The sequence below is a fragment of the Python bivittatus genome, unplaced genomic scaffold (genome assembly GCF_059951505.1).
Source record: "Python bivittatus isolate LINGU-HERP-01145 unplaced genomic scaffold, Pbiv_v1 ctg000800_np1212, whole genome shotgun sequence".
NCBI lineage: Eukaryota > Metazoa > Chordata > Lepidosauria > Squamata > Pythonidae > Python > Python bivittatus.
The window spans coordinates 1018630-1035429 of NW_028277105.1; the positions used below are offsets into that span (position 1 = coordinate 1018630).

Here is a 16800-nt window from a genome sequence, read left to right on the forward strand (position 1 = left end):
CAGCCCCCTGTCGTAACTATCTACATTCTTCTCCTTTCCGCATGGCACAAGCTGCTCTAAGCCTATATCTAAATTTCACACATCCTGTTTTCCAGGTCGTGGGCCCTCTTGCAAGCGTTCCAGCATGTTATCTCCCCGCCCCCCGCATCAGCTTCCCCAACACCGGGTGGTCAGGCTCATTTCTCTTCAACCTGGTGTTGGTATGGCCTTAGCTCCACATAGGAGCCGGGGGGAGGGAGATTAACCCCTTTCTTCTGACCCCTCAGCAGCGAGCAGGACAAGGGTGCAATTGGGAGACCAAGCAATTGTTGTTGTTGTTTTTAGGACCCAGAGACAATGAACACACCAGTAAGTAAGGAGATCTTAAGCTTTATTGTTAACGTTAGCAGGCAAATTTAAACAGAAACCCAAAAGCATAACCTACCAAACAAGATAACAAATCTCCATTCAGCTATTGGGAGCCCCAGTGGGACGACAAGTGGAGGGACCCCAAGATGGCCAATTCACACAACACCGGGCACCAGGTCTGGGTCAAAGCTCTACACTCAAGGGGCAATACCAGGGGGTTTTATCCTTTTCTTGCACCAGATCATGTGCCAAGAGGTTGAACTTTACACCTGGTACCAAAACCTCACGACCTTGTTTACAGGATACCCCGACTGCATGACCTGACCTTAACTAGATGGTATGCCTGTTCATCATGCAAGTTGACAGCACTGGGATGTAGACCAAGAGTCTGGTAACTGTACAGATAAGCCAGTGCCAACTAAAGTAATGTTGAGGTCCTCCCAACTGTGTTAAGGTTTCTCCCTTATCTTTATCTATCAGCAGGAGTGGGAAAAAACAAGCAAGTTAGACACCATCCTCACTCAGAATGAACTCTAGAATTTTCTTGATATGAAGGAAAAATTAAAATATGTCATTACACTCCTTGAAATACAAGGGTCTTCTGCAAGATGGGAGTTATTTTTTTTTTTGTATTGGGGATTTTACACTGTAAGCTGCCTGGAGTCACTGTGTGTGAGTTGGGCAGCCATATAGATTTGTTAAATAAAATAATAAAATAAAATAAAATAAAATAAAATAAAATAAAATAAAATAAAATAAAATAAAATAAAATAAATTAAATTAAATTAAATTAAATTAAATTAAATTAAATTAAATTAAATTAAAAGTTGCTACACAGGTGTATTATGTATATGGATGTAGAGTAATCAGGATTTTGTTTCTTTTAAGGAGAGGTGGAGAAAATAGATCTAAGGAAGAAAATGGAGGCTGCGCTCTTTCTCCTCCCTGTCTTTGGGACGTGACCAGGGTCAAACCCAGCTCCTCTCTTTGCCTAATCCTATCAGACCCAAACTGACCCTCCCTGCCCCCAAAGCCCCCTGCCGTCCCATCTAAGTCAAAGAATAGAAGGTTGGTTGGCTCACAGCACAGCCCCAGGGCAGCCCTAATAAGGGAATTGCAACATACTGTAGTAACAAGGTGAGAAACCCCAACATTCCATCCTCAATCGAGGACACGCCTCCCATTGTCCCAACATCCCATCTCCTCAACAATGGGCTCCCCCAGCTCTGCTGTGGCTCCTGAAAGGACCGTTTGGCCTAACAATAGGAGGAACCCCAAGTACCTGGCTAGCTTCCCCAAAACTGGCCAGCCAATCCGGTCTGGAGGATTTCATAGAACCATAGGGTTGGAAGGGAAATTGGAGGTTGGACCAGGGTCTTCTGGTCCAACCTCCAATTTCCCACTTCATAGCGCTCAACTTCTGTAAAAATCTTTGCTTTCCCATTGCTTGGGTGACAGAAGATTTTATATAAACACAAATATATTTCATATATGCGTGTGTGTGTGTGTGTGTATTCTTATATTCAGTATTGAAGCATTTAGACTTCCATGAAGGATTTCTGAATCCTGTTTTATTCTTTTCTTCAGGTTTGTAAGCTTGGAGGCCTTTTTTCACTAACCTTGAGAGATAAGAAGCTGCACCCATAGAAACAAGATAAGGGATACATTCCAAGAATAGTTTCTTCCTAGGGAAGATATGTTTAGCTAACGGTCAAGGGGCCCTAGGAAGGAAGGAAGGAAGGAAGGAAGGAAGGAAGGAAGGAAGGAAGGAAGGAAGGAAGGAAGGTCCTAATATGGAATGATATTAAGGTAGGAAATGGGTGACTGAGTGGTATTCTAAAGAATGGGCTGAATGGAATGTATATATCAGTGTTTCTCAACCTCAGCTACTTTAAGACGTGTGGACTTCAACTCCCAGAATTCCCTCAGCCAGCATGCTGGCTGGGGAATTCTGGGAATTGAAGTCCATACATCTTAAAGCTGCTGCGGCTGAGAAACACTGGTCTATATTGTGCTGAGGGGAGGGGGTTAAGCTGTGGCCACCCACCTAACAGCTTGCTGTCATCACTTTTGCTTTTGGGTGAAGAATAAAGAACTTAATTTCACGCAGTGGCCTGTTGCCTCTTTCATTCCAGCTCAGAAATGAACCATAAGGTAAGAAATAAAATTCGAACAGTGTCCCTTTCTTGTAAAGTTGGGACCCAACAATCATTGCAATCAACATGGGTCTTTCTCCTCGGCTCTGTGCTGCTGAATTTTCCACAATAGAGTTGGTGGTCCCCCACCCCCCCCCAATTGGGTTAAGCTGAGATCAGGGTTTCTTCTCCAATGTCTGTGTTTTTCAGTTCAACGTGGCAGGAAACCACAATTTCTGAGAACTTTCAAAGGCCGCTAAAAGATGGGTTTGCAAATAAAAAAACAAAATAATGCTGAGGTACTTACCAAGACAGGCAGCCATGGTTTCTGCTCTTGGGCACATTTAGGCCTCTGAATTTCTATGCCCAGTTGTCCAGTCCTCCAGTGAAAAAGAATGAAATTCGACTTAAATAGATGGAATCTGTGGTTTCTCATACTTAGCTTTAACAAGTGGTTCTAATTCTCTCTCTCATCTTCCCAGTCTTGAATGTATGAATAATTCATCTTTCTTATTTTTCCTGTTGAACATTTTTGAGCACAAGGATGTAGTCATCATACCGTGTTCCCTTGGAATGAGGTATCTCTTCTTCCTGTCACAGGGATGAAGGGAGGCCTACGTATGGGAATGCATAAGACTGTTGGAAGTTTCTGCAGCATGAAAATTTATGGGATCCCCAGTGCTAATAGCAACAGATCACACTGTAGTAAAAAGGTGGAGCAGCAAGAGCTGGTAAGGAAACATAGAAAACGTTTGGGCAGGCCTATCAATAGTCAAGGATGAATTTGGTCTACCATCTTGTTTTCACCCTACTGTAGGAAGCCTGCAAGCAGGACTCTTCTCCACTATGGCTATGCACTCGCTGGCATTAATGGCATTATTACTATACCTCTGAATCTGAAAGGATCAGTTGGTTACTACTAATAGATGTGTGTCTTTGGGTCTGATGCCTCTACATCAAGATGACAATGGTGGTCAAGTCCAATTCAAGGAGGATCAAGTTGGGTTCGCAATAGTCTTGGTGGCTTGTTACTACCACGGGCACCATCTCTTAAATTCCACCAGCTGCAATTCCCTCTTTTACATGCTTAGGAGCTTCCCAAATACACCTGGTTAGTCACCAAGGTTGGATCCAGCAAAACGTGGCTTATATTCTTCTTAAGAAATAGATACCAGTAGAGGTAGTAATTCATTGCCAGATGACACAGTTGAACTAGTTGGGTCTTGATGAGATCCATCAGCATTCATTGGGCTAACAGAGGTAAAATCCATGTATCAGTATAGATCGATTTTGTATATTCCCCCTCCCCCATCCCATGGACAGCTATGATGATTTTGAAGGAAAAAGAATAACCTTACATTCAGTTTTTTTTAAATTAGCTCTTCTTTTCAACATAGATGCAGTGGTTTTTTTTCATTGATTTTCTACATGTCTACCACCAATTCCAGAAAATTCTAGTTTTCTGGCATAAGAAACAATATAGTATACAAATCTATTAGGCCACATGGGCAAATGTAAAAATTCAATTATTTAACGTTGTTATATTTTCAAACATGTTTTCAAAGTCTCACCAACATGGAACAAATAAAACCCTCAATGCTTTAATGTTTACTCAAAAGTAAATCCCATTAAATTCTATCAGGCTTACTATCTAGTAGGTAGCTACAGGATTATTGTTTAAGACAGCTGTTGTGAGGTAGTCCCCCCTACCAGCTCATATTCCCAGGGTTTGGCACACAAGTAGAGTCCCCCCAACCCATTGGTCTCCTGCAGGGGAAAAATGCTGTGTTCTTTTAATTCTAGTATGAATAGAATTGTTATTGTTTTATATGCCTCCTATGTGCTCACATCTAGATCATCAATGAGCCCTGAATATGCTGTTTCTTGCTTGGCTGATGTCAAAGTTAATGTGTCGAGCCACAATAGCCTTAGTTGCTAAACTAACTTCTCCATAAACATGCCACAACTACTTTCTTCGTTAACCTTTGTTACCCCAATGGATGACCTTTGACTCACACACCGTATGACTCATAAATCAAAACTTTCTCAAGGATACTGACTATGGGTATGTTTACAACTCTACCCTTCAAAGGGAGATGCATGTGCAAACTGTTAGAACAACAATCAGGTCAACATGTTGTCCCAGCCCAAGTCTGGGTTCAGTCCAGTGTGCCAAATGCCCAAAAGAACACACCGAGGTGGAGATGGAAGCAAAACTTTATTCTGCTCAGAGAAAAGACGCAAGGAGATCTCTCTCAAAGCTCGTGTATCCACTTCGTTGTTCGGTGGTCTTTATAGCACATTTACCACAAACCTAACTCCTTGTGGTCACCCTTTATGGGGATCTCTAACTGAAGTTTCTGCTATTTCTTATACAGTATCTTGCAATGGTCAGCAACATTTAACACATTTAGGGTTACATAAACACTTCTAATGCCCAAGCTAATCTGCATATACCATATTGTAATAACTGTTCTCTTCCAGCATCGTTTCTAACCACAGTGCCGGTTTCTTGTTTCCTGCTGTTCGCCTTGTCCCATGATACATTTGGGGTTACCTTTAGCAAGCTTAGTTTTGCAACACTCTGGAAAGCCTCTATGCTTCTAATTTCTATTAAAACCATCTCTATTATTTCTGTAGGCAAGCTTATGAGGAGTGTTAATACTTTGGGGGGTGTCTTAATTCTTGTTCATCAAACTGGCATTCACGCTTTTTCAAAGGCTAAACACACTGCATTACAAAGTGTTCTCCTTCTGCACATAGGTAGGCCCCTATCTGTACCCTTTATCAATCGCAAAAAAAAAAAAAAATCAGATGTACCCTTGTCATTCTCTGTAACCCCACAACCACAATTTGATTGAACACGCTCTGGCACTTTTCATTCTTCGCAGGAGACCTGCAACTCACCGTAGCTTTCTAGCTTTAATAAAACAACTATGTGATCTTCCCCAATTGTTGGTGTGTTCCTAGCTGAGTTTTCCCATCACAGTAGAAATGCTGCTGGACTGAGGGCGAAAAACCAGTGGGATTGAGCATTTCCCCACAGCCTCAGCATTAACTGACTGAAATTTACAGTGAATAAAATGTTATTTTCTTTACCTCTTGCAAAGTTTGATTTTAACTCTTTTCTTCTCCAAAGGAGGAAGAGCTGATACGTCTCGTCACACACTTCAAAGCTGTACAAGCAGCAATTATTTTATTGCATATATTTTAAAACAGAAATTACTTCATTATATATTGCTTACTTTTATTCTCCTGAAAGACAGTATGTGGCGGGGGGGAGACTTGCCCCCTTCTAGAGACAGCTGAGCACCACTTGGCAAGAAGGGAAGATGGTAGAAGGTTGAGGAGTGGGTTTAGGCTATAGATGTAGGATACCAGGTGAAATTAACTGCATAAATGCAATAAACAGGTTAATTTCCCTTTGTTCAATTAGTCCCACTTGTCTCCAAAGAACTGGAAAGCTCAGGTATTATATTGCCCTTGCTCTTAGACAACCTTTTGTGTATGGGTTTTACAATGTTTAGTTAGCTGTGTTTTTTGAATGAAGGTCTTCCCACAGTCCATACATTTAAATGATTTCCCCTCTTCGTGGGTTCTCTTGTGTTTAAGGAGGTCAGACCTCCGCACAAAACTTCTCCTGCAATTTGAACAGCGAAACAGTTTCTCTCGCTCATGAATTTTTCTGTGCGCCGTAAGACCACAGCTGTTGTTAAACCTTTTCCCACAAGCCCAACACTGAAATGGTTTCTCCCCCGTGTGGATTCTCTCATGACGAACCAGTTTGGATTTCTGTACGAAGCGTTTCCCACACACTAAGCATACATAGGGTCTTTCTCCTGTATGGATTCTCTCATGAATCATCAGTGAAGACCTGCAATCAAAACTTTTTAAACAATGCACGCATTCAAATGGTTTTTCACCTGTATGTTTCCTTTTATGCAGCTGGAGGCGTGCAAGTTGGCTGAACATTTTCCCACAATCTGAACACTGGTGTTTATGCAGTTTCATATGAGAAGCAAGGCAAGTTTTTTGACTTAAACATTTGCCACATTCTGGGCATTTATATGGTTTTTCTTCACTGTGGGTTCTCTTATGTTTTACAAGGGTTGAGCTGCAGCGAAAATTTTTATTGCAGAATGAACAGCGATGAGGTTTCTCACCAGTATGGATTCTTCTGTGTAATTTCAGGTCTGAATTATTTCTGAAACTTTTCCCACAATCTGAACACGTATGCAATTTCTCTCCTCCATGAGTTTTCTTGTGTCTGCGAAAATTCCCTCCACAACTGAAACTCCTCCCACAGTCTGAGCATTTGTAGGGTTTCTCTCCTGTATGAATCCTCTTGTGAAGAGCGAGATGCTCTTTGTATCGGAATCCTTTTCCACATTCTGAGCACGTGAAAGGCCTCTCGTCTTGGTGGATTATTTCATGTCTAACCACATGTGCTTTGCTCCTGAACTTCTTTCCACAGGAGGAACATGCATGGGGTTTCTCCCCGGTGTGGACGGTTTGGTGTTTTTGAAGGTCTCGGTTCCATACAAAACATTTCCCACAATCTGAGCATTGATAGGGTCTCTCTCCACTGTGGATTTTCCCATGAGAAAGAAGGTTTGATGTGGAACTGAAACTCTTCCCACACTCGGAGCATCTATAAGGCTTCTCTCCTGTATGGCAGCGCTTATGAATGACCAGGTAAGTGTTATTGCAGAAGGTTTTGCCACAGATTGAACATTTTTCTGATCTCCTTCTGTTAGGCACTTTGGAAGCCGAGCTGTTCTTTGGACTCTTATTCCTGAGACAGTTCCTCTGGACTCGACTTTTCTTGCTAGGAATGGCTTTGGCCTTTTGCTTCCTAAGATGTTTTCTTTGCTGCCTCCTGGCTCCTGGCCTAATCTCTGTGCTCTCCCCATTTTCCTTGCAAGTCAAAGGAGTCTGCAACCTCATTGCCTTCTGTTTCTCCAATGCCTGAATGGACATCTCTTCATTCTCACTCCCTTGCTCAGGTCCTGTTGGAATAGAAGAGAAGTGGGACATAACAGCATAACCTCCTTTGCAGCAACTTCAAGAAAGAATTAAAATTATAACTGAGTTAAGAAGAAAGCATAAAAGCTAATTCTAATTTAAACAACCTTTCATGATATCTTTCCATATTTTCTATCTTTGTAAAACATCCTTGCTTCTACACATCCGTTCATAAATTCACACATTGTTTAAGACACAAAAAAACATCGCTCCCTTCTTTCTGAAGACCTCATCAACTCCATCAAACATATCTTCCCTTCCTCTCTATTATATATTTGTTTTGTAATTCAATCCCCATTCATTCTCTCTCTATAACCAAAGCAACTCCACATAACTCTTTCAAACTGGTTATAAGTAGTCCTTGGGTTACAACGGAAATTGGGACCGGAATTTCTGTCACTAAGCAATGCAGTCATAAAGTGTAATGTCACATGACCAATCACTTAGCAATGGCAACCCTGGTAGTCCCAGTTGCCGTTGTAACCCCAGCATCATGTGGGTCATTAAGCAGGAAGGGGCGGGAGTCCCAGGAAAGGAGCATGGAGGGCGCATGGGTGCTGGATAGGGGTGCTGCAGGCAGGCATTAGGGAGCGCAGGCGGGTGGGGGGTTGCTGCAAGCGGATGTGCACTACGGAGTGCTGCTACGGAGTACGAGATCCCTGGGATTTCATACTCCATAGTGGGGCTTCTCAGGAGAAAAGGCAGTGGGAGTGACTTAACAGGAGCGATTTGCAACCTTCCTGTTGGCTTCCTTATGGACTTTGCTTGTGGGAAGGTGGCAAGGAAGGTTGTAAATGGTGATCACGTGACCACGGGAACACTGTGACAGCGGCAACTTCATAGACTGGTTTTAAGCCCCCCTCGTTCAGTGCCAACATAATTTTGAATGGTCGCTGAACGAATGGTCCTAACTCAAGGACTGCCTGTTCTTGCTTTTTTATTCAGTTAACATTGATTCAATACCCATTCCTTCTTGACCCTCTCTCTTCTTATTGAAAACCTGTCAAATTATTGGATCAAAACGCCTCACCTGAGCAGGGTCCAGAAGGGATCTCTCTCTGCTGATCAGATTCCCACAGGATTTCCCCTTGTTCTAAACAGGAGATTAGATCTGGCTTTGAAAAAGAAAGTCCTGTTTGGAGAGGGAGGGAAGGACAGAGGAAGGAAGGAAACAAGATGAGAAGGAACGTGCTCCCCTTTCTTTGTATCCTTGGAAGAAAAACTTTGGTAATACTAATCCAACTCCAAAAAATTGAGATCTTTTGGAGGGGCAAGAAGGGTCCCATCTCAGCTACAAAGCACAGTCCTGGGAACCTCATCTGGACACAGCCAATCAGAGCTCTAAATTACAAATTGGGAAGAAGCCCACAAGACCCCGCTTCTCAACTTGTACTCAGTGTGGGAAGCTGCACAATTCCCAGCTGGTTACCAGGTCTGAAGACTTCCAGCAAAGGCAAGCCACTTCTCTAGGACATTGATTCCACCCTCAAACTGCTCTTAGCAGCAGCATGACCCTCCTCAGACTGATCTGAAATTTTGCCTCATCTGACTTAATTTTCTTAGACTTTACCTGATTTCAGGGACAGAGAAAACTAGTTTTCACTCCGGGTTATATGACAGTTTTTTGAACAATTTGATGACACACCCTCCCAACTCTTTTCTAGGTTAAACATGCTTAGTTCCTTCAATCTGTTCTTCCTTCAGCCATCCTAAATGGAAAGAAAAATACAGTGGTCCTCACTTACCAACCACTCACTCAGCAACCGTTCAAAGGTATGACAGTGCTGAAAAACGAGATTTACGACTGCTTCCTGTTGCACCCATTGCAACTTCCCTGTAGTCATGTGATCGTGATTCGGGCAACTGGCAACTGGCTCACATTGATGACAGTCGCAGCATCCCACAGTCATATAATCATCATTTGCGACCATCACAGCCGGCTTCTGACAAGCAAAATCAATAGGGAAGCTGGCAGGAGGTCACAAGTCGTGATCACGTGATGTCACACTTAATGACTCGCAGTGATTCGCTTAATGACTGCAACCAGAACTGACATTGTAAGTCGGCACGCTCATGTGACATCATGCTTAACGACCGCACCACTTAGTGACAGACTTGCCAGTCCCTATTGGTAAGTGAGGAGTACCTGTAATTTGGGAAGTTCTCCTGCACATACGAAGTTGGCATTTAAAACCTACCGCTTGTGATTCCAGAGACTGCAAACGGCCCTCAAGACTGGAAAACCTGATACTATCTGTGCATCTTTTAGTCGCCTTTTAAAGCAATAAAAATTGGCCACCATCAACACATTGGATGGAAGCACATTGTCAGAATCCTTGCAATCAATCACTCACACTGCTAGTTCGCTTGCTTCGTTTCTGCCATTTCAGAGAGAGGGAGAAAGCAGGGGGAGGATGGGAATGTTAATTGCTAGGCGCAGTTGGGCTGTTATCTCACTCTCAGGAATGCCCAAGGCCGTATAACACGAGAACCTGAGGACGTCTTCGACATGCGCAAGAGAGATTTCAAGGGGGAGTGAAATGGGGGTGAGGTAAAACTAAGTTTTGGTGCGCGCGGGACTCAGTTCCAGCTATGCTCTAGAGCTGTTCACTACTTCCCAATAAATGAACTTTCCTTCGAACCTCCATTGGTTTCAATGAGAGTTGCTTTCATTGGGAACTGAGTACCGCGGTTCTTACACACATCCCATATCATTTTAAGCAATACTTCTTTCATCAATCCAGAACCTCCCCAGGTTAATCTCAATGGTTGAGCCCTTTCTAGTGGTTGAGGGAGAAACAGAGAAAGTGCTACTTACCCATGGAGGCCATATTCTCATAGGTCTTCAACATGACGTCCTTGTACACCTCCCTTGCTTTTGGGCCCAACAAAGCCCATTCTGCTTCTGTGAAATGCACGGCCACATCCTCAAAGCTCACCATCTTCTGAACAAGGAAGCAAATTTCAGCTTATGTTTTATCACTTCTATTTTCAACCCTTTTAAATTTTTCATTACATTTTTAACTATGTACTCCAGTAGTTCTTGTGAGAATAAAAGGAGTACATGTAATCCTCCCTTAATGATGGTAATTGGGACCAGCAACTCTGTCACTAAGTGACGCAGTTGTAAAGCACAAGTCACGTGACTGTGCCAACTTATGACGGCACTTGTGGCAGTTTCAGTTGCCCCACGCAGCGCAACATTTCATGGTCACGTGTTCTTCATTTGTGACCTCTTGCTGGCTTCCCCATTGACCCTGCTTGTCAGAAGCCAGCAATGAAAGTCTCAAATGGCAATCATGTGACCATGGGATGCTATCACATCATAATTGCGAGCCGGTTGCCAAGTGCCCAAATCACGATCACGTGACCAGGGGGGACACTGCAACGGCCACAACTACAAGGACCCATTGTAAGTTGCTCTTGTTCAGTAGTGTCATAACTATGAACAATTGCTGAACCAGTAGTTGTTCAATGAGGATTACCTGAATAGAAATTAAGAAGTGAAGGAATAAAATCTGAAATACCTTTAAAAAAATAATGTAACTGTTTCTCTCTCAAGGGCATTTGTGGTGGTATAGTCCCTGAAAAGGGTGGTATCAAATGCCTGTCTGAGCTTGAGAAACTGTTCTCAGTCTAGAGACCAGCTAGGCTGTTCTCTTACTTTTGAGTCATCCTGAAAGAGAGAAGGTGATTCACTCCATTTCACTTATCAGCTTGCTCCAAGAGTCATCAGCAAACTCTCTAAATAATGTTCCCACCTGTTTTGGCTCCGCTGTAGCCCTTCGTCTTTACACTCTTTTACAACCTGCGAAAGAATAAAAAAGGGTAAGACATTCCAGCCTCTAAATTTAGCTCACTGTGATAAAGTTTACTAAGCATGCTAAGCCATGGTATGTTTAAACCATAGTTTTTGAACATGGAACTAAGTTATGCATAGGACTGCTGATACAGCTTCATGGCCCCCCACCAAGTTCCTATCTCACCTGACATTTTCTTTAGTGCTTCCTTTAATTAAAAATGGAAGGATTTGGCCAAGCAGTCCTGGCTTCTTAAAGGTCTGTAAAGACAGGGCTTGCAGCATACAAAGCAGATCGCTTTCCAGGGGTGTTTGTAGGGAAGGGGTCAAAAATGTTACGACAGTGGCCACATCTGTGTGATCCAAGCCCCACCCTTTTGTGTGTTGTGGTACACACAAATGGGTGGGGCTTGGATCTATGGCTGTGGCCATCTTGACTTTTTTGACACTCCTATGGAGACCCTTGTTACTTTCTCTTTCCTCTGTCAGCCTGTTTTCCAAAATTTGTATTTTAAATGATTATACAAAACCTCACTGGGATTATCCATGCATGAGATTTCCTATTAGTATAATGAATATATTGAAACCGAAGCCATCAAAGCTGGAACAGACAGAAAATTATCTTACATGTGTAACTCAATGTTCTAAGTGAACCCTGCAATTAAGCAGAACAAAACACTAGGAAGAAAAATAAGTGTGCGTGTATCTATGTGTGTATGTATGTGTGCACACGCATGCAAGCACACACACATATAAGAAAAATAAGTGTCTGTGTGCACGTGCATGTGTGTGTATATACATACATGCACATCGTCCCTCTCTCTCTCTGTACACACACGCACACTTATTTTTCTTCCTAGCACTTCTCCTTAATTGCAGAGTCCACTTTATTTACAGTGTGTTTGCCTAGTTGACAAGGTAAAGCCATCAATACACGATGTGACAAAGGATTTGTTCAACAGCAGGCTTGTCACAGATCTTGATTCTGTTTTTGGGACTGAACGACTGGCCCAACATCACCGAGTCAGCTTCCATGCCCAAGGAAATCACCCTGCTGCTAGGGCAGCACTTTAAATACTACATCATATTAATAGTGCCACCAATCACCTCAGGTACAGGCCCTCCTTCTGTAGATCAGTGGTGGGCAACCTGCGGCCCAAAGTTCTGACTCTGGACCCACAGGCTCTGATTGGAGACCTCTGACCATGACTGCTGAAAAAAAGTACAGCATAGCTTCCCACCATTTTGAAGTGAGAAATCCTCTGCTTAAATGACAAGACTCCAGAGTGGTGTAGTAGTGAAGGTGTTGGACTCAGAGTGAGAAGTCCCAGGTTCCAGCCTGCCATCAGCTATGGAGACTGATAGGGTACTTTGGGCCAGTGCCTCTCTCTTAGCCCAACAGCACTGTCATTGTGAGGAAAAACCGGAGAAGTTAAGTATGCTGCTTTGCATTCCTCTACAGATGCAGGCTATAAATCGAACAAATAAATACAGTGGGAAATGCTTGCTTGTATACAGTATAGCTTATGAGGAGAGGCTGATGTCTCATGCCATGTTCCTGGCCATTTGCCACACTGGTTAAATTATTCTATGATATAAAAATGGCTCTTGAATAAACATAAGAAACACTATACGCTGATAAACAAGAACATGTGGGAGGCAGGATTACTGTACAACTGTGGACTCACTTGGGTGTTAGGTTTTATAACTCAAGCCTCCAATTACTATATTGTGAAGATGTTGTCTCTGCTGCCCAAGAGGTCCAAAACTTCCTAGAGCTACCTACATCACATCCAAAAATGCCAGACACGAAATCAACTACTCCAGGCAGAGTTTGTGGAATACATGCTCCTTTCCCAAAGGGATCAGAAGTAACTTGCCTGCATCCAAGAGGAGCACATGGCACACAGTCTCATGAATTAGGCTTGAATCCTGGGAGTAAAGCCGCTAAAGTTTGGGGAGAACGGGACCCGGGCATGGCCTTGCTCGAGCAACTAAGTTACGCATATTATGCATTAAATCAATAAAATACACTGATTTTTAATTTTTTTTAACTGAATGGTGCTGAATGGGAGAAGTGGCAATAATAATAATAATAATAATAATAATAATTATTATTATTATTATTATTATTATTTGAGGCCACAGCAGAGCTTTCTCCTGGCCAAGCTCCTTCTCCTCCCCCGTTCTCAGCCCTTGCTGCCTCCACCAGATCCCTCTCTCCTCCTGGTTGCAGCAACCAGCTGCTCCTTCAGGGCTCCTAATGAGCCTCCCTCCCTCTTCCCCTTTGGCCTGACTGAGGACGCCTCTGCCCCAGCGACCCTCCCACAGCCGCTGCACGAATGGCGCCCTGCGCTCCCATATGAGGTGGGGGGAGGCAACCTAAAGACGCCTCCCGGGCTCCCCAGGGCTCATATTGGGTCAGAACCAGCCCGAAAGGGTCTGCCTCGACCATCTTGGCCCGCCCTCGGTTTCCTATCCCTTATGGCTGCCCAACTGCCGCGGGAGCGAGGGATGATAGGGGAGGAGAAGACCCAACCTACCTCTGTCCGGAAGCGCGACCCAAGCCACGAGGACCTCCGTTCTTCCCGCGGCTACTTCCTTCCACAAAGCACGCATAGCAGAGCGGCCACGCGGGGACGCTCTACCGGCGTGGTCTCTATTGTTCTTGTGGAATGGGGGGCCGAACGTCGGAGGACGCGTCGGATTCCAAAGTGAAACACAGAGGTGGAGTTGATAGGAAAGTCGTGAAATTAAATCAATAAAATAAGTACATTGATTTAAAAAAAAAAAAAGAATGGTGCTGAATGGGAGAAGTGGCAATAATAATAATAATAACAATAATAATAATAAAACAGTACAGCAGAATAGAAGAGAAAGAACTGGAGAATATCACAAGATACAAAGACCTAGAAATGGAACGATTATGGCAACAGAAAGCAAAGAGAGTACCAATAGTAATAGGTGCCTTGGGTGCAATCCCAAAACACCTGGAGCGCCACTTGAAGACCATCAGCGTTGACAAAATCACCCTCAGTCCATTGCAAAAGGCAGCATTTCTTGGAACTCCTTCTATTCCGCAACGGTACCTTTAATATTATTAAAACAACAACATCTGCCTATCTCAGGACCTTGGGAAGGACTCGATAGGTGGACAAAAATGCCAAAGCCAGTCTAAACATCTGGCTGACTGTGCGGCCAACAATAATAATAACACAACCACCACCAGCTGTGTAGTGGTACTGAAGTCAGATTATATTACAGTTGTGTTAACTGATGAAATAATCTTTACATCGTACATCGGCTAAGGCATAATAATCAACAATGTGTATCGTAATAAGATATAATCCAATGTTCCTTACTGGTAAAATAATCACGCTGTTTATACAGGCACACATTTGTTGTAAGAACAGAATAATTATAACATTGTGAAGAATCCCACTACAGTAATACCGATTAGCACTACGGTAGTGAAACACTCCTGACATCTCGCAAAGAAGTGTAATGCACAAGAACCAAGGGATTTTCCGAAAAAGGCGTTCACCACTTCTGCCTAAATATTTTTTTGATAATAAATCATTATGCTATTGTTCACTGTCATCAATAACCCTCTCGCACATGCGTATTGCTTATTGGCTGGACCTTAGACTTTGGCTTCCACTCTTACGAAAAACCCTAAATCTGCAAATAGCAACTTTCTATTGAGCAAATAGAATATAAGGTTTGATAAGCGAAAGTGGGAAAATGTCCTTTATGCGGTCAGAAAGTATCCAGCAAATAGGTGAGTGAAATTAATCTAATGCCAGCTTTGTGGAATAGCTGTTGTGCCTCAGAAACCTTAAGAAAGTATCTGTAGGAAAAGAGGAAATTTACAAAAGGAAGGGCCTGCCCTTTCTGTTAAGGAAATTAGCAGCATTTGCATACAGGGCAAAAGGCAATTACATTTGATTTTAAATTCTGGATTGGGGAGATCTTTCTCCTTTTATTTGGATACCCCACTGTATTTTGGTACAGATTTTTACATATGTCTTGTAGACGGTAAACTTTCAAGATAATAGGAGAAAGGAAAGGAAATCATAGAAACAATGACAGAGGGAATGTCCTGATGTGCTTTAGGGATCAGGAGATAAAGCTATTAACAGCCATCAGAGGCAGGACTAAGATACATTGATTCTGAGAGACCTCCTCTCAGGTGGGAGGGGAAAATCCAGTTATGGAGGCACTGGAATAACCCTGGAAAAGCTGGGAGGGAAATTCAAGGTTAGCAGAACAAGAAAGAAAATACAAAGGTGGGCCTGTCCTTTTCTAAAGCCCCAGATGGCCTTGAATAACAATGAGAAGAGGGTTTTCTTCTTAAAGCTACAGTAGCAAAAACGTGGCAAACAGAAATACAGTATAAACCGTATAAGGCAAAAAAGCCATCTATTGATGCCATATTGATTAAAGGATCCTGACTGATAAAATATTAAGCAGAAAAAAATGAATAATTAAGTGTTCGGTTGAAAGAATTGCTCATGGCAACATTGGAAAGCTTGAGAAGTCACTTCACTTAAACAGGAGCTTTTTCACAAGATTTTTTTTTGGGGGGGGGAAGAAGACCTCAGTATCAACTCAAACATTGGGTGAATTGAATAAGCCATTGTTAAATTAACCTGGGTAAGCCTTTTGTTGCAAGGCAGTGCACATTGCTCAATATAGCTTTAAGATGACAGCGCCAACGAACACCCAAGGTTGGGTTAGGCCAGGGTTCCTCAACCTTGGTGACTTGAAGATGTATGGACTTCAACTCCCAGAATTCCCCAGCCAGCCATGCTGGCTGGGGAATTCTGGGAGTTGAAGTCCATACATCTTCAAGTCACCCAAGGTTGAGGAACTCTGGGTTAGGCAATCCAGTTTTCTGGGTTCACTAGATGCATAGAGGAGGTAGTTCATGGCAGGCAGTGTGGTCTAGTGATTCAGCTGCCGGACTGTGAGTGGGGAGGCCCAGCTTCCCCAGAAGCTGTGGGGCTGGCAGGGGGTGTTAGAGTTAGTCCCTCCCTCTCAGCCCCAGAGCCAATGTGGGGTGATGGTGAAGATGCTGGACTAGGAGTGGGGAGACCCAGGTTGTGGTCCCCCTTCAGCCACGGAAGCTTTCTGGGGACTCTGGATCCCTCCCTCCAAGTTTGATTGCAGGAAAAATAGGAGGAAGAAGTGTTAGGTGTACTACTTTGCCCTTCAAGCATACAGTACATCCAAAATAAATAAGAGCGTGCAAATGTGTGTCTGAGAGTGGGTTTCTTTTGCTCATTTATTTTAAAGATCTCAATTGATATGCACGGGAATGGGGATAACTGGGAGTAAGTGTTCATGTTAGCATCGAACAGCTGGGCATGAAATTAGTTAAAAGATTTCATTAAGAATCACTCCTCCTGTTCCCTGGGAGACTCTGGGCCAGTCTCTCTCTGCTAAGCCCACCTCGCAAGACTGATGTTGTGGAGGAACAATAGCACTTCT

The 16800-nt window shown here is 43.2% G+C and overlaps 1 protein-coding gene across 8 annotated transcripts; it reads right to left on the reverse strand.

The window, feature by feature from the left end:
- Nucleotides 1–4688: 4688 nt before the first annotated feature.
- On the reverse strand, nucleotides 4689–13968 carry LOC103060464 (uncharacterized). 8 transcript variants are annotated; one of them, XM_025170534.2, is made up of 5 exons: nucleotides 13851–13968; nucleotides 11270–11316; nucleotides 10327–10450; nucleotides 8539–8640; nucleotides 4689–7492 (listed from the first exon to the last, which is right to left on the reverse strand). In XM_025170534.2, the coding sequence occupies exons 3-5, from the start codon at nucleotides 10448–10450 to the stop codon at nucleotides 5973–5975; spliced, it is 1746 nt and encodes a 581-aa protein (XP_025026302.2). In that variant the 5' UTR covers nucleotides 11270–11316; nucleotides 13851–13968; the 3' UTR covers nucleotides 4689–5972. The 8 variants fall into 8 exon arrangements, with proteins under 8 accessions (XP_025026302.2, XP_007434323.2, XP_025026303.2 ...); XM_007434261.4 differs by having other exon boundaries at nucleotides 10327–10453; XM_025170535.2 differs by having other exon boundaries at nucleotides 10327–10453; nucleotides 11173–11316.
- Nucleotides 13969–16800: the final 2832 nt, after the last annotated feature.